The following is an 18245-nucleotide window of genomic DNA, read 5'->3' on the forward strand; positions in this document are numbered from 1 at the left end:
CTAAGCATCATCTCTATGTTCTGCAAAAGCCATGACAAAAATGGTATTGCCTATTTACTAAAGTTTTCCTTTCACTATAAAAATAAAAAAGATGCAAGTCTTAATACATATTTATGAAGACCACCATACCAACAAGATGGGAAATGATTAAAAAAAGAATTATACAAAAAGAAAAACGTGTTCATGGCATACCATTGAAGAATGACAAGAAATCAAGGCATGCAAAAGTAGTAGTTATATCGGTACAATTTCTGTTAAGTCAAGGACTGGATTTCTTTGGAGGAGATTGCTGAGAAAGAAAAGGAACATCCACCACTTTCCCAAGAATATTTTCTCCAACCACCACAGTATCCCCACACGAAGCTGCTTGCCTCTTGATGTAGCCTAAAGCAAAATGGTCAGATTCCTTTCTTCCAGTGGTATAGCTTGTCAGCTTTCCAACCTGCAGAATTTAAAGAATAGCTTTGTGTCAGTTCCCCATTCTACCTTAAATATGAACCAAAAGTAAACGAATTCCCTCTTAATTCCAATATATACATGTATTTCAATCTAACAAATCACTTTTGGGAAAGAAATGGACTAGAACCTTCTTCCCATTAACTGTAATTGGGCTGCCAGGTTCTACTGGTGCTGACAAATGAATTCCCCATAGTCTCTGTTTAACTCCATCATACGTAATGAGTCTTGATATTGTCTCTTGCCCCTTATAACAGCCTAAGAATAGTAGAGTTAGATAAAGCATCTTTGTAATTTTCTTAGCAGATAGTCAATGGTAAGGATTAGCTACCCTTGTTTATAGAAATTGAGTTCCAAAGACCAGCCTCCAGAACATTAAATTCATTAGTGAGCTCCTTTCCAGGAGCTGGTCGTCCTGCAAAGTTAAGTTAGATTTGCCTAAGAACTTACTGAATTACAATTAATCGGGAAAAAGTTATTAAAAATCAATTAAATCATAGAGCTACTTAATAAACATTTGCCTAGACTGCTTTTTTAACAAGACTAGTAACAGAAATGCTCAAAATGCTTCACTACAACCGGACTTAGCAAATGCTTGAATTTGATATTCTGCATTAAGCAAATAAGTAAACAATGGAAGCCATGACAGGCCAACAAATCAAGAATTACCACCTTGTATAACCCTTAGTTTTTCCCAGGCATTAAAACCCAATGGAATAGCACCCTGAGAAAGAAGAGTTTTCCAGACTGATCCGGCTGTCTCTGGTGACATCATCAACAAAAAACCTTCTTGAGAAATTATATTTCCCACCCCAACAGTTAGAGGCATACCATTCACCTGAAATTGGATAAAAATCCTACTTTTGATATACAACAATAAACACTAAACAGAATACAATTTGACTACTTTCCTATTCTAAGTACTATTTTGACATCAAAGAGTCTTACCAGTGTGGAACTTACCTCATAAAAAAATTAAAAATGCAAAATAGTCCAAGACAGACCAAAATTAACAACTTGCTCAAAAGAACATAGAGATCTTACGCTGTAATGTCGATTTGCGCCATATGGTTGTCCAACAAGATCACTGAGATTCAAATTAGCCATCACCTGTTTACACATTACAACTGAAGTCATTAAGATCATCAAAATTAAAACCAACAAAAAGAGCACTGCCATGGAAGAATAACAATTTATAGAAATTTCCTTACTTGGTTGCTTTTTGGACCTGCTAGAGCAAATAAGCAAGTTTGCTTGGTGATGTCTTGAATCTCTACCTTATCAGCGAAAAATATGTACCTGCAAAAGAAAAGCTGAGCGCCACAAACCAGGCAAAGCTATTCCGGGAAAAAAGCAATGAATGCAATGATCTCCAAGAGGTTGAATGGACATACTTATTGAGCATTTCAGTTATGTTTCCACAGGTCTCGAGTGAGACCGCTAATACTACTGCCTTTTTCTGTGAACTTGAACAAAAGACTAATAAGCAAACAAATCAACTAGGATCAATCCATTGCTAAAAAAGCAAAACAAAAAAAAAAGCAAACTAAAATACATTAGAAATAGGAAATAAGACTACCATAATCCATGCATAAGCAATATCTATCGTCCTCGCTGTTGGCGTAACAAAAACTGTATCACATCCCTATGAATTTCAATTGAAGAAAATCCATTCAGTTTGAACCAAATGAAGCAAAAAGACAAAGCAAACAAAGAGGGTATGTATATCTACTACTCCCCAAGAAACACACACCTGTCCTTCACTAAGACATTCAAAATCTGCAGTAGTTTGGTTGTGAAGAAACTGAATACGGTCATCTCCACTGACTTCAATAATTCAATCCAATATATTATTTTCATAAGAACAAATCATACTAGCATAAGTAAACCTCAAATGAAGTGAAGTGGGAAATAAGCAGAGGTACCTACCTCTTATCCGTCCAAACTGGGAAAGGTCCATAACCTAAAAGCCATCAAATGAAAAACAAGGATATTATTAGAAAAACTAAGAGATTCAAGACACAAAGAAAATGAAAACGAGAAATATTGAGTCAGAAATTGAATTTAAAGTAGAAACGCACCACCACCCCATTATCAAATGCATCCAAAGCTTCATCATCATTCTCAAAAGTTTCTATTATTCCTTCCTCAGAAACCTTCGCTCCTTCAGCTGTAACCGTATCCTGTAATCAATCAAATTAAAAATCCCAAAAAAAACCATACTTTTTCAATGAAAAAAAAATTGCTCAGGGTAGCGCAGGGGGAGACTGTACTAGGAAGTCATGATCGATGGGGGGAGGGAAGAGTTCGAAAGGTAAGGCGGCCATAATAGAGGTAGAGCAAGATTTTCTTGATGAGAGCTTGTTCTTGTTACTCTTCTTGGTCGAAAATGCCGCGTTTCGGAAAAGAAGAGGAGCGCCTATAGAGTATTGAAGACGAGCGGTGGAACGGCCAACCAAGTGAGCCACGCAAGGCGTTGCCGTCGCGGTCGCCGTCGTCATTCCTTCGTTTGTTGCAGCGGCTGCCGGCTGGGAAGTGGAAAATACGGGAATCTGATAACTAAAAAAAAAAAAGAAAAAGGAAAAAGGATCTTAACCGTGAGAAGCTCGGAGGTCCACCCGGTTACTGAAGATTGTGTTCTATCTATTACATTTTTGAAGAAGGATGTTTATATTGTAGCCTTATAACCGGATTATATCATTCGCAATTATAATTAATTAGTTATAATTTACAGTCATAATTTAGAATTGTGTAAATTTTATTAAAATTAGGATGATCCCTGTAGCTACATTATGAAAAGGCCATAAAATATAGATTATGTTGGAGCAAATTTTAATTTAGTATTTTTAATAGCGTTTGTAAGAAAAATTATATCGTATTAATCAATTATATGAATGTATAATTTTTACAAATAGAGAAAGAGATAAATTGATATTTATTAAATACTTATTTGTTTTAATTTATTTTTAATTTATTTATTTTTTAAAAATAAAAGCTGTGTCAAACAGTATTTTATTACAAGCTCTTAAAAAATAATTTTTTTAAGCAAAATTAAATAAAAAAGAAAGAAAGCTCCAAATAGAAGTTTTCTTTAGAAAAAAAAAAAAAGCCAATTTCTTATGAGAGTTTTCTTTTCTTTTCCAACAAAAATTTTTCTCAAAAATGGCCTCCTCCCTGTCTCTATATCCATCTCCCTCTTCTCTCCTCCTCCCTGCAAATCATCTTTTTAGATTTTTTTTATTCTTACAAAAATAAAAAAAAAATCTAAAATTCAAAACTACATTAAGATACTATTTTTTTTATTTTATTTTTCATTTTATTTTCTATCATTCTTTTATTGCTTTGAAAAGTCTTTTTTATGATTGAATATTTCTCAATTTATTATTTGATATAATAATTATGTGATGTTTATTTGTTCTTACCTTTTTCTTTTCTATATAATATTTGTTTATTATAATTAAAATAATTAGTTGTTAATGATTGTTCTTAACATCAATTTTGTTCAATTCCAAATGTCATAAATTTTAAGTCAATCTTTAAAAAAAACAACAAATATTTTTTTATATTTTTCTTTTATCTTTCAACAATTCATAATATTATAGAAAAAATTATATTTTTTTCACACTCATCTTTTTTTATTTGATTCAATTTTTTTCTTGATTTATTAAATACACTTTGATAATAATTTTAATCAAAATTAAAGTTTATATAAGTTGTTTTACCAAACAGCTTATCTATAAAAAAAACTTATAAAAAGTAAATTCACCAAATAGCTTTAACTTAATTTTAAAAGCTATTATTTTTAATAAAAGTTTTACTAAGAGTTGTTCCTAGATATATGGTTTTAAAACAGTATTTAATCAAAAAAGATAATAATTCTATTAAACATCCAGTAAATTTTTTTTCATTAAAAATATATTGTTCAAATAAAAATGAATAACATTTGTGATTTGGAAGTTTACATTTTTGTTAAATGATGTATATAAACTTTCTAGATACAAGACTTATACTTAGCTAAATGTTAACAGAATATAAACTATTACAAAATTAATCCAATTGAGAATAACAGGTATAAATTAATTGACCTAATCAATTATCCTACTTTTATATATATTATAGATATTATGTGAAGTTTGCAATTATAAGTTATAGAATGTGATATAATTACTTGTTATAATTATATAGTTTCATGAGTAGGGTATCCGTTATTTTTAAGTTACCCTAATGTTATTATTTGATAAAGGATCCAAATCTTATATATACTTGTTAAAATTTTTGAATTACCATCTGAATCTGTACATAAATATTTTAAATATTTTTTGTTAAATATTTGATTAAAATAATTTTTTATGTATATTATTGATGAAAAGTAAATTAATAAATTAAAATTAATTTATAAAAAATAAATAAAAATTTCAAAATAATATTTAGAATAATTAATGAGTTTTAATAAATATTACATTAGTTATAAAAAATGTATAAACAAAAAATAATACATATAAAATTAAAATTTAATATTAATAATCATTATTTATAATCAAGTTCAGTGGTATCCCAAGATCACTAGTTGAATCCCATCCAAACTCGCGACAAGTAATAGTTTTAATACTCAAACCCGATTATAAGATACTTTAATTTTGCTTAATTGGATTGAGTAATACAAGATACCGATTAAAAAGTAGTCATTGACACACTCTTAATTATAATTGAACAATTTCAAAATTATAATAAAAAAATAACAAATAAAATGCTCCTTTTTAAGTGGACTTGTCAAAATGAGCTTAGTCCATTGGTTGACTCATTTTTTATTAAAAGTGGGATTAGTTGGGGTATGAAAATTCAAACTCACATTAAAAATGAGTCTAGATAGGCTAATCCAACTGATCAGTGAGTTGTCTCGAGTTGGTACGGGTCATAAGAAAAAAATAAATTAATAATTTTATATATCTAGCTATATAAAATTAATAATTTAGTTATCAATAGTATTGTTTGTTTTATATATTTCAATGTCTTAAATCTTTGCTTGTCAAATTAATAATTTTGGTTAAGATTAAAACTCATTATCTCCTTTTCTTTTATAGCAATGAATGTTAATTAATAATAATTTAGACCTTAAAACATTATTACTGCCTAAACAAGATTCAAATATTTTGCTTAAATATGAGGACTTGAGAGGATATAAATGAGTTTTAAAGTTTCTATTTATTTGGCTATGTACTTATGTTGGTAGGATTGTAATTTGTACTAAAGATTGAAACTTTATTTATATTTGATATAATTTATTTACTTATTTATGTTTAGTATAATTTATTTGGTTGTAATATATTTTTATTATTCAATTTATAGATTAAATCATGCAACAATTTTATTGATAAAAAGTTTATTAGGTAAAGTTGAGAAAATGATTTTTTTTTTTTGAAAAAAAAAAGTGGATTAACTTAACCCAGCCCATGAGTTGACTAAGGGTGGATGGGATTGGGGTTTTGATAGTTCATGTAAAAATGGATTGACCCAACATCCATATTGACATCTCTACTTTTAAGCATAAAGTTATTTAAATAATGACTATTTAACTTTCAATATTATTTTTAGACGTTGATTTTCCTTTTAATAAAAAATAAAAAAATATAAGATTGGATAACATCTTATCAAATTAGTTAATGAAAAAAAATTAGTGTTTTTAAAGTAGATTTATAAGAATAATAAAAAAATTAGAGATAATAATTAAATAAGTTTCTAAATTAAATAAGTTATTGTTCTTTTATTGTATTCAATCAAGTTTTTATATTTTTATTTGAGATTAAATAAATCTTTATTATTAATTATTAACTAATTATCATTGATCAAAATATCATATGTTATTTTATATTCACATGGCACTGATATGATATTGATATAGAAAGTAAAAAATATTACATAATCATATTATAATATTAAATTAACATGCCATGTCATTATTAATTATAATATGTAAATATATCAAATCATCTTTAATTATGACATATTAACATGTTACGTTAGTATCATATAATATAAAATGATAAATGATATTTTGATTAAATTAATCATTAATTATAAAAAATTATTTGATTTAAAATAAAAATAAAAAGACTTATTTGACTCAAATTAAAAATATAAAAACTTGATTGATCATAATAATAATATAAAAACTTATTTAAATTTTTTTAAATAATTTAAAATTTTTTTTAAATATTATGTAAAAAAATTAATATTCTTATAATCTCGACCTAATGTGTAGCAACAATAATAAAACAAATAGTCTTTTAAAAATTTAATAATAATAATAATAATAATAATAATCTTATGTTACCTTCTCAATAAGGAAAGCTGCCATTGGCCCTTTTTCGAACAGTTATTTAGAGAAGTACCCAAACAGTACCTTCAACGTCCAACTTCTTGTTTTCCCGCCTTTGTCTGTCTGTCAAGCAAGATGCCTGAAAATCCAAAACCAATCCAAGCTTTGTTTCAAACCGTTGAAAGATTCTCGAATTGTGTCCAAACGCACCTTGCCAATTTCACCCGACAGTCTCACGATCCATCGCCCACCAAGAAAAATCCTCTCGTCTCTCTCTCATCATCAGGAGCAAACGCTGACTACCACCCTGCCACTACTACCAAGGTACCTGCCATTCCCCATGGTTCCATCTTTCATATGCTTATTTACTTGGTACCAATCTGGACGCTTGTAAAAGTCAATTACGTTGCTCGTAGCTTGCTTATTAACTGTTTGTCGAAATTCCCATGTCACGGCTTTTTCTAGTATACAAGCTTCTTATTGTCAGGGTTTTTCATTTGTGAGACCCATTTTGTAGTTCTATAAAATTAGCCTGCTTGGTTGAATATTGATTTATCGTTCTTTAACAGAAGTCTGCTGCACCTGTTACTAGAGAAGAACTTGGAAGAGCTACTTGGACTTTTCTTCACACTCTGGCTGCTCAGGTCTTCTCATTAATTACCTCTACTTTTGTTTTTCTCTTCTGCTTCTCAGTTCTTATGTCTATGTCTTTAGACTGATTGTTTTGAATGTAGCTTATTAACCTATTCTTTTTTTTTTCTCCCAGTATCCTGAAAATCCAACAAGGCAGCAAAAGAAGGATGTAAAAGAGCTGGTACTCTGTCATGCTTGGTGAAAGATCTATAGTCTTAACCTTAATCAAGCTTGTAATTTTTAAGCTCAAGCTCGATATGAATTTTGATTAAAAATGAAATGAGCTGAGTCCAAAGACTCCAAACATGCCAAAGCTCTGGTCAGGTTAATTAAACCTTACTTGCCTACATACAGGAATTGTAAGGAGAAATAAAACTGGGTTATAGAAGTAACTTGTTGTCCTTATTGATGATTGAGGACTCATAAGAAGTTCTTTGGCTAGCAGATGTCAATACTATCTCGAATGTACCCGTGCAAGGAATGCGCAGATCACTTTAAAGAAGTTCTGAGGTATATATTCTTGTCTTCTCCACTTCCTTTCTCTGGTGGCAGATTCCAGTTTATGAATCTTAGTCTACCACTTCTGTTCACCTTTCTTTCAGGATGGTATGATGAAAGGGACTGCTAAATAGCAGCAGGATGCTATTCTGCATCTCACCCCATCCGGGTTTGAAATTGAAGTAGCATTAGTATTTGCAATAAAAGCCAACAACAAAAAGGAGAAGAAAGCAAACATAGTCAAGTCCTGAAGTTATTGGGACTGCTGAATGAAATATGATGGAATTTCAAAGTCAAGCCCTTCCTAAATCAAAATTGATAGCTGTTGGATGTTTTAATTGCTTTGTTTGTTTGATTATACTCAATCATTCATTTGGGAGGAAAGGAGAGAAGTCAGTAGGTCCTTTATACTTTTGTCCTGTTTATTCATAATGTTCTACAATGTTAGATTCTTTTGTCTTCAATAAAAATTTGGGTCAGGGTTCTTTCTATAGATGTAGTTTCCATATACTTCCTTTAATGTTATTAATTTTAATCTTTACTGACGAATATATTTCATGCATGGTTCTCAGAGCAAACCCGGTGCAGGCTGGATCTCATGATGAGTTCTCCCAATGGCTCTGTCACGTGCACAATGTTGTTAACAGAAGGTAAATTTTAGCTTCTCTTTTAAGCTGAGGAGAAATATGTTGCAGCTCATGCTTGCATATCAATTAGCATAGTTGCCTATGCAACAGTTCGCTAGTGATTATTCCGAATTTGCATCTGCCTTTAGCTTTGAGCAATATCAGCTTGACCATTTTTATAGGTTAATTCTAGTTAGTTTTGACTTTTGACATTGGTTATTTCCAACAGCCTTGGTAAATTGATATTCCCTTGTGAGCGAGTGGAGGCAAGGTGGGGGAAGCTGGAGTGTGAGCAGCGCGCCTGTGATTTACAAGGAACTACAACTAGCCACATTGAATTCTGAATAGACATATTAAAAGAGCAGTCATGGCCTCAACCCTGGAGTATACTCATATTCAACAAAGGGTGGCGGTTAATTTTGTAATTCTTATATTTATTTGGACATTAGCTCAAGTAACCATCTTTATTGTCGCAACCTATAAATTGTTCGATGTGTAAAAGAATTGTTATTAATCTTTTTTATTTAAGTGCGATAGATCATTTAATTGAATTAATCAATTTTAACGAGATCTTAAACATAATTTAAATTCATTAAAAAGGTTAAATTTCAATCTAAGAAACATGTTTAATTAGTTCATTGAAAGGTTCATTTATCAATAATGAATGTCAATTTCAATGAAAAATTTTAAATAGTTAATTTGGTACATTAATTAACCAAATGTATAGATTTTAAATGTTATGAATTAATTAAATATTTTCGTTTTGTTAATAAATAACTTAAAAATTGAGAGTTCTCAAAAATAAATATTCACAATTTTAAAAATATTTATTTTGAAAATATTAAATTTTTATCATTGCGCATTTATAAATTAGTACTTTGTAATTAAGTGGTACTGCAAAAACTCTATACATGCCTGTCAGTCTTAAATACAAATTCACTAATTAATTATCCAATGCAACTATAATATCTAACTAATCCTAATTTCAGTTGTAATTTCTTTAACTTTTTAAGCTTCTTATGTGTGTGTTTCTTTAAATCTTTAAAGTTAAAATATATAATATGACCCTAAAAGAAAAACGAAATCCTAAATTAAATTAAAGTTCGACTCTTGATAAGAAGCCATGCAAACCAAGACGCTTTACTATAGCCTGCCTATATAAGTAAGGTATCCTATCTCCTGCAATCCAACGTGCAGGTGATTGCTGAGAACAACAGGGGAATAAGAGTTTGAGCTTTTTTGAGCTTCTAGCAGCAGCAAAGCAAAACTCTTTCCGAGCTTCGACCGGCAGCAAAGAATTAAACCGTGTTTCCAGTTCTCCGATAGATCAACAAAAATGAGGCGACGAGGTTTAAGTTTTTCCGTTTTCTTTTTAACAATTTGTATGAAGCATTACCGAGATTTGACTAGCTATAATTTAACGTTCTTATGTCAAGAAAACTTTAGAGCGTTACAAACAGAAGTTGACAGATTCCAGTTTTGGCTTAGAAATTTGTTTACGTAGAAACAAAAAATAATATTACGTTTTTGAGATGCTTGTTTTCCCAAGTCATAGAAAAGATGTTGAACCACAAGAATTTATCTAGCTACCTATATACAACCCACCCCCCATTGCTATGTATTTGCTTGATCAGGTGTTGGATTTTGAGATCAGTTTGACAATATATATTTAGCACCAAACTGATGAACTTTTGAATGGACCAGCAGGTACGTGAACTGCCCTGCATTGGTAGTGTGAAAATAGCCATGCTGCTCCCCTTACTCCAATGTTGTTCCATGTGTCTGGGTTAATTTATAATGTTCATTTACTTAATTTCAGGGATGTGCCATACGTATATATATGACTTTGTAATCGAATGAAAGTTAGGCTTCTGTTTTTTCAGTCTCGACCCGAGATATATATACTTCAATATTTTATGTGTGTTTGAGCTTCCGCCCTTTCACATGTGAGCTGTGTGGTTTCAACCCGGCCCCTATCTCTAGCCAGCTTATGAGACAGCTGGGTTAATTGCTTCAATAAGCTAATTGGTATGGAAAACCTGCAGGTGCTTATAATTGGGTTGATGATGGTGACGATGACGATGATAGTGGCAGTATGGACAATTTTAAGAATTTATCCAAGTTGCAACTGGAAGATCAGCTAAGTTGCTTTCCTCAGAAAAGGTCTATATATATATTTAACTCAAGTTTGTTCTCTTAACATTCTTTAGTGTTTTGGTGTAATAATTATTAATAGTAATTAATTATATTTTACGTATATATTCTAGTAGTAACCACTTAAAAATTTGATTATTTTTTTGTCTAATTGTTGTTAATGCAGGTCTCCCAAAAGAGAGGAAGCACTATCATCGATTGTTAAAACCTTAAATATCAAGCCAGATCATGAGTTTATGGATGAGAAGTACGTACTTTCCTTGCAATGCATCAGTCTTTCAATGGAAAAACAAAAAGAAAGATGGAAAGAACATAAATTAGCTAGCAACGAAAGTTTCTTCAACTAATTTTGCCTTGTTTTTCTTTTTCTTGCAGTTCGATTACATTACTATATCAATGCTTCAAGGTCATGAAGAAAGGATCTGCTAAAGAGCTACGCCTAGCAACAGAGGCCATTGGTTAGTTTTGATTTGCAACAACACATACGCCTTTACTTTTAGAATACGAGTTCTTAATTTTCTCATGTAAGCCAATATTTTTACAGGGTTGATCGCAATGGTAATTCGTTGCCCGGACAAGGCACGGGAAGTGTATAGAGATTCAGTTCCTGCACTTTCCAAGCTTCTCAAAACCAAGTCTAATGACTCGAAGGTAGCAAAAGATAAACATTGAGATTAATGCTTCTCTGATTTTAGGATCCATATTGATGGGTTAATTTGTAAATATGTTTGCAGGCACTACTACATTCCTTGGCCATGGCAGCTTTTTTCACCGCAGATATTTACACAGATGAGACTGAACAAGCAATGCTATTGATATGGAATTTCATTAATCCCGACTGTAGCGTATGTTTTCCATCTTATATCCTCTTAAAGATGTCCTCATTTTGTTAATTAAGACAGAGATTTTAACCACATAAATTAAGCATGTTTAACTCGCTTTAATTTCCATTCGTACGAGTCTGTAATTTGTTAGCCATGTACCCAGCTTCTTGAGTCTTACTTCTATATATACAATTAATGGTCCTTTTACTTTCAATATATCATCGCAAAGTTAAAAGTGAAAATTTATTTTCATCTCAGATGGATTCAAGTAGACACCCACCAGCTATTCTAGCAGCTGCAATATCTGCTTGGTGCTTTCTTCTCTCAACCCTCGATGGATGGAGACTCAGTTACAAGTATTGGCAAGGGTAAGGCCTATAAACATCTTTATAACTTTCTTGTGCCTAGTCAGATTATATATGGAGTTTGTTCTTCTATTTTGGGTTTCGTCTTTATTCCCATATGGTTTTCTCGCAGCGCCCCTAGTTGCCTTCCATTCTCTAAATAGTTTTCAAATTTCAAACCTGCATTTGTTGGAGGGCACAATTAAAGTAATCCTAACATGGCTGCAAACTTATTCTAAAGTAACATTGGTGGTTTTGTTAATGGATGCAGGGCAATTTCATATTTTTCAGACCTAATAGCAAATAAGGATGAAAAAGTCCGTAAAGCAGCCAGTGTGGCTCTAGCTCTGATATTTGAAACCAACACTTTGGAGAAGTTCACAACTCATGAAAGTGTTACTTCAGAAAAGCAAGAAGAGAAGAACAAGATTATTGACAAACTGGGAAGCCAGTCCAATGATATATCAAATGTTCTAAATTATTTTAAGGTAACTGACAAGCAATGCCATATCAGATGTTTTGAATTATTTTGGATACTGATTCTACTAAAACCGTCTGTTATCAGGAAGGGAATTGTCCAGATATATATGTCGAGATTGGTGAATATGAGGTCACTTTATCAACATGGTCTCAGATAATACAGGTATTTAATGTTAAGACACCTTCAGATTTGTCAGCAAGTCTTCTGAAAGAATGAAACTAATCCATTGAATTTGTTCCTTCTATTAATCTTACAGTTAAACTTTCTGGAGCAATTTCTAGGAAAAGATGGATTTATCAACCACATGATGGTAAGTTTAAACTGATACACTCTGCATTCCATTGATCACAGTTTTCTTTCGTTTGCTCAATGTATTTGTTCTATAAACAGGAAAATGAAAACTTCCATGAACTTTTTGAGCTTCTGCCTAAAGAAAGGCCTCCCCCAGCCAATATGCCGTTCATTTCAGAGAGAGAAGAAGTTAAGTAGTTCGTGAAATGAAATTCGAATTTGTCATGTATCAATTTGTGCACCATAATCCTAATGCTGTAAGATTCATTATTCCAACCTTGTAGGTCACTGTTGAATTTTATTTGCCTCGGATTCTAAGAGCGAAACCACACACAAGCTCTTCGCAATTGAAGCTGGAGACGGTAGGACAGATTTTCTTTGCCTTGGCCTTGATCAACTAGAATTCTGTGGTTTTTTATTTTTTCCTATTTCCTTCATGGATGACAAAGCTGTTGACTGTGATAATTCTTACATTTCCCACTTTGGTTTCAGAAAATGACCAAGTCTCCTAATTCTCTCATGAGCAAGACAAGGACCAAGTTCCTGAACAAGCAGCGAGCTATATCACAACAGGTACTCTTTTCCTAAATTATGTTTGTCAAATGAGAAAATAACGGCTGTCTTGAGGGTCAATAAGGAATGTCTTAGCACTCTTGTTCAATGCACTTCAGCAACCCAAGATACATAATTTTTTTAACTAACTGTGCTGTTTGAGCGATCTTTCTAATTTTTTTTCCCTTGTCGGCTGCATCAACCTTTATGTGCAGGAAAAGGCCATTAGCTGCTTAGCTGTTGATGATTGAAGAGATGCGGCCTGACAAAGAATAGTTGAAAGTGCAACTGCTAATGCTCACAGTAGGAACTTTTTTAATTCTTTTCGAATTGATACTGTATTTACTCTAAATAGATTTTATTATTTTAGTTTACAAATAAAATAAGTGCCTTTAGAAAAAGCAAAGACATTTAATAAATTTGCGGTTGGAATCCTATTCACTTATATCAACAGCAACTTTATTGAGTTCTTCGGTTGAGATCTCCATGTTTGATATTCCTCAGTAGTCAGCACAACATACTGTCTGGACATTTGCTTTTGTTAGGAATTATCATTAAATTCAACTCATTCATAAAGGGCTATCGCATAAAATCAGACCAAATCATACAGAAATTCAGCTAGTTTTGTATTAAATTTTAGTAAAGACGACGTGAAACCTTTCATTCAATCCCAAGCCAACCTTCTTCTGCCCTTGTACACAACCCCAAATACAAAACAGCAGGGGTCAGAAAACCATGATGTACCATGAGATTCAACTGCCTGATGGCATATCCTTGGCCTGTTTATCTTCTAACTGAGGGCATTCAACAGACCGATGTGGAGGGGCTTCACCGAATTTCAGAATGTATGCAGTCTCGTGAACAGGTCGCAGTTGCCGAATCACTTGAGCATCCAGGTAAGAATCGCAAGCGAAACACCAAACTGACAGGTCACTGGGATCGTTTCACACAACCATGACAAAGTTACCCACAAACCTTTCCAACTTTAACGCATCTTCTCAAGGAAGGAAGAAAGCAAAATGAGAAGCAAAAGGGAAAGCAAATACTAAATACATACCTATAGCTTAGCGCTATGCAATGGGTTGTTTGCTTATGATGCTCAAGCATATGCTTATTCACAAAACGGCTACATAGCACATCCTTACAGCATAGGCACAACCAATTCTCACTTGGGTGCTGGCACCTTGTCAAGTGTAAAAAGCTTTGAAGATTAGGAAGAGAATTATGTAATCTTGCCCTAAGAATCTCCATCAAAGTCACAAATTAACCACAGCACTGAATGCATACTTCAAAGATGGTTTAGCAGCTCCAATGCTAAAAAAACCATTAACTACTTTATTACACTATAAGTTAATTTAATCCCAGGAAATGGCTGAAAAATATGTGAATAAAACCAAATATCTACACCCAACTTTCTGGAGAAAAAAAAGACTTAGTTTGATCAAGAGATAGGATTGTTCATAGACATGAAATTAATAACAATAGAGTTAAGAGTTTCAGAGAATAGAGGGCTAACCTGTTGCAGGGAGTATTAGGGGTTGGAATGTGAGCGAGATCAGACGATAAAGAAGCCAAGTGATCACACTGCGTTCTTGCTTCCACCCATCCTGATTCAGCGCCGTATATTAAGTCGTAATCATCGTCTTCTTCAAGAACGTTTTCCTGAAAACGTAGATGAATCAGGAACCGTTGAAATTGAAAGAAACTACCGGAAAAAATACTCAAAATAATTGAATAGTAGTTATGAAAGAAAAAATGGGTCGGCCGGTATTTTCAATTGCAGATTAATCAGTGAGATAGTTGGTGATTACCAGGTGAGAAGAGGAAGTGCCCGCTTGGTCCGCCATGGATACAGGACTGCCCGACGATTCCAGTTTCCACCTTTGGTATTCTGAGTCTTCACTTTGGAGATCGGTATTTATCGTACTAGACACAAAATAAAGTAATAAATTAATACTCTTGAAATTAGTAAATATTATTTTTTTTCTTGGGAAAACAGCAAACATTATTCATTAAAAAACTATTAGAACTACTAAACATTATTTATTATTTATTATATTCATGTTTACCAATAACTTATTCATGAATAACTAAGTTTATAAATACATTAAATCTGGATAATTTTCAATTTAATTAGATGATAATGTACTTATTATATAAATGAGAACTAGTATATTAAAATTTTATAAATAATATTCGTAATGTTTGATTTATAAATATTTTATTTAAAATATGATGTTAATTTTTAAATTAATGCTACGTTTTAAATTGAATACTGTTAGATTTGTTGAGAACAAAATGGCTTAAATTTACACTAAAGTTATATTTCATTTTTTTTTTACAAATATAAAAAAAATTAAAAAAAGTATATCCACGCTTTGTTTGCTTATCTTTTACCCATTAAGAAGGGTAAAAAATCTTTACTGATGAACATAATGCACATGAAATTGAAATTCCAAAACTAGTAGCTCACTAAATGTGATCAAACCGAAAACCCTAAAGTAATTTCTAATTTGAGATGTTCAAAGTTTGAGCATTGCAATGTTGAGTTACTTACTTAGTTACCATGGATAAATCATGATGATTATTTATATAATCTTATTAGTGATACTGAGTGGATTAAGGAGATGATTGTAATTGAGTTACGATAGTGACAAATTGTATTTTAAAAAATAATTTATTTATTTATTTATAATTAATTTTGTCATTTTTGGGGTTAATTAAAAAAAAGCAAAAGAAAAAAAAAACGAAACGGGTCACGGGTTATAGTTTATTGGGCCTAAGTACTTTGTGGGGCCAATTAAACCACTGCTGCACGGGCAAGCAAGTCGGTATCCACCTATCAAGGAAAACGGGTCACGGGTTATAGTTTATTGGGCCTAAGTACTTCTTGATGGGCCAATTAAACCACCGCTGCACTGGTAAGCAAGTCGGCATCCACCAGACAAGGAAAACTAGGGTTTTGGAAGCCGTCTATAAATACCATCCTATTCCTGCCAAGCAAAACAATTCCGCGTCATCTAGATTTGCAGTTTGCTCTCGGGCCACCTCCCTTTGCCTTTCAGAGCTTGGATCGAGGAGCGGCTAATCCATCATGGGTCACTCTAACGTCTGGAACTCTCACCCCAAAACCTACGGCCCTGGCTCTCGTGCCTGGTATTTGCTTTCTTTCCTTCGTTCCACTCTTTTTTTTCTTGGATTTCTTAGAAGGAGAAGACTATTATTATTGAATCTTTATTGTAGTGCTTAGTTTTCTGTTTGATGTTATTTTTTAGCATATAATATGTTGACGTAGTGGAAGAGAATTTGTCTTTTGTTTTCCAAGTGCCTGATCCAACGGTATATCATGTTAATCATTGTGCTTAAGGTCTTTAATGACATGAAATTTGCTTAGATTGAGATTGCTATGAATTACTTTGGGAGTAGCATGTTGAAATATTTTGCCCATGGTTTTTTTGAAATCTGGTCTTGTCTTGGTTAAATGATTTTGTGGTGCTTTCATGTTGCAGTAGTGGTTGTTTTGTGGTACTTATAATTATTGTTTCGTATTGATAGCCGTGTGTGCGGAAACCCCCATGCCATCATCAGGAAGTATGGACTTATGTGTTGCAGACAGTGCTTCCGTAGCAATGCAAAGGAAATTGGATTTATCAAGGTATCTCCTCTTCATTACTCTTCTGATGGTTGTAGTTCCTTAAGTTTTATAATTTTTTTTACTATTAATAGTTTCTTAACCTCTGGGTGTTTTCATTTTTGTTCTTTTTTGCAGTACCGCTGAAGAATTTAAATGGTGTGAAGTAGGAAGGAATTCGTCCATTATGAGCCATTTTAGTTTGGTTTTTGAATTTTAATGAACTTAATATGATGTTCTGTTTTTGGTTAATTTACTGTGGCCCTTTAAGGGGTTGTTGAACTAAGAATACTTTGTTGGTTTTTCAATCAAGTAATCATACTGTTTTTGTTTAGTAATCTCTTAATATCTTTCTTGTTAGTTATCTGTTCTTTGCAGTGTGATGATTTTGTTGACTATTGGTATTTTATGTGAATTTTAAATGGAATTAGAGGTTTAAAGTTGGTAGTGTATGGATGTAATGCATCAAAACCTGCCACTGTGGATTTGATACCTGAAAATTTAGAAATGTTTCATCACTCATTAAGTTGTATCCTCTAGAAATTGTAGTGTCTTATGTAAGATATTGTTGATGCTTTGGGCCATCATGCAATGTGGGCATGAGTAGTGGCTGTAGTTTTAGTACCATTCTCTCATCAACTGAAAGGTTTCTTGTAAAAAAGGCAGCTTCTCCTGTTTTATCTCCATTTTTTTTTCATTTCGCCATGAATACCTGAAGATCAGATTCTTTCTTTTGTTTGAACTTTTGGGTTTGGAGAAAGAGATGTAAAGTGAACAGGATAGTATGTCTTTGTTTTTCTATGTTTAAACGTGTGGATCTTTGTGGCCAATTTAAGGAGGAGCTTAGGCTGGCAAACATTACCAGTACTCTAATACTGGTTAACTTTTGACCTTGTTGAGTGCGATGTTTGAAGAGAACATGCAAATTGAGTTACAATGATGGAAATGACGGGAAGAAGTGCCTAAGAGGGCAGGGCACGCTATATTCTGGATGGCAGTACAAATTCATTAGGCTGGGTTATGCAAAGGATTGCTTTGCTTGATTGCCGTTCCGACGGTCCAAGTTTTTGTAAACGAAAATATTTTTTTCTGGTCAAACAAAACTTGAGTAGAACATGTCTGCCAGGCACTGTTTCTAGGAAAGATGCGGCAAAGGTGTAAACGGTTCATTGCATGCTTAGTAAACCTAAAGTGAGCAGGAGAAGCAATTAGACTTGCATTAGGAAGGTCTCATCCATCCTCATCCTCAAGTTATATCTCTAATATTGGGCATGAGGAGAGAGAAAAAATGTAGTTTCCGATTTTGGCATAGTTGAAATTAATGGCAGCTAAATCTACCAGTAATTTTTTGAGGATAAGAGATCACGGTTCACTGAATCATTCACTTTTCAGCCAGGTTAGCCTGTAACCGGGCACTAGCAGTTGTGCGCCCTGCCATA

The 18245-nt window shown here is 32.5% G+C and overlaps 5 protein-coding genes across 6 annotated transcripts; 3 read left to right on the plus strand and 2 right to left on the minus strand.

The window, feature by feature from the left end:
* Positions 1-53: 53 nt before the first annotated feature.
* On the minus strand, positions 54-3132 carry LOC110417444 (Glycine cleavage T-protein family). The gene is made up of 12 exons (XM_021429802.2): positions 2730-3132; positions 2538-2639; positions 2386-2419; positions 2210-2283; positions 2036-2101; positions 1851-1915; positions 1668-1755; positions 1501-1566; positions 1129-1294; positions 788-871; positions 587-714; positions 54-442 (listed from the first exon to the last, which is right to left on the minus strand). The coding sequence occupies exons 1-12, from the start codon at positions 2955-2957 to the stop codon at positions 260-262; spliced, it is 1284 nt and encodes a 427-aa protein (XP_021285477.1). The 5' UTR covers positions 2958-3132; the 3' UTR covers positions 54-259.
* A 3689-nt stretch (positions 3133-6821) lies between these two features.
* On the plus strand, positions 6822-9044 carry ERV1 (Erv1/Alr family protein). 2 transcript variants are annotated; one of them, XM_021435399.1, is made up of 6 exons: positions 6822-7096; positions 7342-7416; positions 7539-7586; positions 7851-7915; positions 8476-8553; positions 8759-9044. In XM_021435399.1, the coding sequence occupies exons 1-6, from the start codon at positions 6908-6910 to the stop codon at positions 8871-8873; spliced, it is 570 nt and encodes a 189-aa protein (XP_021291074.1). In that variant the 5' UTR covers positions 6822-6907; the 3' UTR covers positions 8874-9044. The 2 variants fall into 2 exon arrangements, with proteins under 2 accessions (XP_021291074.1, XP_021291082.1); XM_021435407.1 differs by having other exon boundaries at positions 7345-7416.
* Positions 9045-10224: 1180 nt separating this feature from the next.
* LOC110426891 (uncharacterized) lies at positions 10225-13426 on the plus strand. Its single transcript, XM_089785359.1, has 15 exons — positions 10225-10236; positions 10349-10361; positions 10575-10692; positions 10850-10930; positions 11059-11141; positions 11228-11334; positions 11418-11528; positions 11766-11875; positions 12123-12339; positions 12417-12494; positions 12589-12642; positions 12723-12812; positions 12908-12985; positions 13116-13196; positions 13391-13426. Exons 1-15 carry the CDS (start codon positions 10225-10227, stop codon positions 13424-13426), a joined length of 1269 nt encoding a protein of 422 aa, XP_089641485.1.
* Positions 13427-13706: 280 nt separating this feature from the next.
* LOC110422489 (histone deacetylase-like protein) lies at positions 13707-15093 on the minus strand. Its single transcript, XM_021436433.2, has 4 exons — positions 14987-15093; positions 14692-14837; positions 14233-14358; positions 13707-14108 (listed from the first exon to the last, which is right to left on the minus strand). Exons 1-4 carry the CDS (start codon positions 15020-15022, stop codon positions 13928-13930), a joined length of 489 nt encoding a protein of 162 aa, XP_021292108.1. The 5' UTR covers positions 15023-15093; the 3' UTR covers positions 13707-13927.
* Positions 15094-16170: 1077 nt separating this feature from the next.
* Positions 16171-17140, plus strand: LOC110420031 (small ribosomal subunit protein uS14z/uS14y/uS14x). The gene is made up of 3 exons (XM_021433186.2): positions 16171-16331; positions 16731-16830; positions 16945-17140. Exons 1-3 carry the CDS (start codon positions 16270-16272, stop codon positions 16951-16953), a joined length of 171 nt encoding a protein of 56 aa, XP_021288861.1. The 5' UTR covers positions 16171-16269; the 3' UTR covers positions 16954-17140.
* Positions 17141-18245: the final 1105 nt, after the last annotated feature.

The sequence above is a fragment of the Theobroma umbraticum genome, unplaced genomic scaffold, assembly GCF_002168275.2.
Source record: "Theobroma umbraticum cultivar Fairchild unplaced genomic scaffold, ASM216827v3 scaffold_30.0, whole genome shotgun sequence".
NCBI classification, from domain to species: domain Eukaryota; kingdom Viridiplantae; phylum Streptophyta; class Magnoliopsida; order Malvales; family Malvaceae; genus Theobroma; species Theobroma umbraticum.

What these genes read in the sequence shown, in the direction of transcription:
- LOC110417444 (XM_021429802.2), bottom strand. Translation starts at nt 2,957, where the DNA reads ATGACGACGGCGACCGCGACGGCAACGCCTTGCGTGGCTCACTTGGTT. An exon ending in CATTTGATAATGGGGTGGTG is followed by an intron (nt 2,420 to 2,537) that starts GTGCGTTTCTAC and finishes GATGGCTTTTAG; the next exon opens with GTTATGGACCTTTCCCAGTT. An exon ending in TTGCTTATGCATGGATTATG is followed by an intron (nt 1,916 to 2,035) that starts GTAGTCTTATTT and finishes TCAAGTTCACAG; the next exon opens with AAAAAGGCAGTAGTATTAGC.
- ERV1 (XM_021435399.1), top strand. Translation starts at nt 6,908, where the DNA reads ATGCCTGAAAATCCAAAACCAATCCAAGCTTTGTTTCAAACCGTTGAA. An exon ending in CACTTTAAAGAAGTTCTGAG is followed by an intron (nt 7,916 to 8,475) that starts GTATATATTCTT and finishes CATGGTTCTCAG; the next exon opens with AGCAAACCCGGTGCAGGCTG. An exon ending in CACAATGTTGTTAACAGAAG is followed by an intron (nt 8,554 to 8,758) that starts GTAAATTTTAGC and finishes TATTTCCAACAG; the next exon opens with CCTTGGTAAATTGATATTCC.
- LOC110426891 (XM_089785359.1), top strand. An exon ending in ATGTTCTAAATTATTTTAAG is followed by an intron (nt 12,340 to 12,416) that starts GTAACTGACAAG and finishes GTCTGTTATCAG; the next exon opens with GAAGGGAATTGTCCAGATAT. An exon ending in AGCGAGCTATATCACAACAG is followed by an intron (nt 13,197 to 13,390) that starts GTACTCTTTTCC and finishes CTTTATGTGCAG; the next exon opens with GAAAAGGCCATTAGCTGCTT.
- LOC110422489 (XM_021436433.2), bottom strand. Translation starts at nt 15,022, where the DNA reads ATGGCGGACCAAGCGGGCACTTCCTCTTCTCACCTG. An exon ending in GCACTTCCTCTTCTCACCTG is followed by an intron (nt 14,838 to 14,986) that starts GTAATCACCAAC and finishes CTACGTTTTCAG; the next exon opens with GAAAACGTTCTTGAAGAAGA. An exon ending in CCTAATACTCCCTGCAACAG is followed by an intron (nt 14,359 to 14,691) that starts GTTAGCCCTCTA and finishes ACACTTGACAAG; the next exon opens with GTGCCAGCACCCAAGTGAGA.
- LOC110420031 (XM_021433186.2), top strand. Translation starts at nt 16,270, where the DNA reads ATGGGTCACTCTAACGTCTGGAACTCTCACCCCAAAACCTACGGCCCT. An exon ending in GGCCCTGGCTCTCGTGCCTG is followed by an intron (nt 16,332 to 16,730) that starts GTATTTGCTTTC and finishes TCGTATTGATAG; the next exon opens with CCGTGTGTGCGGAAACCCCC.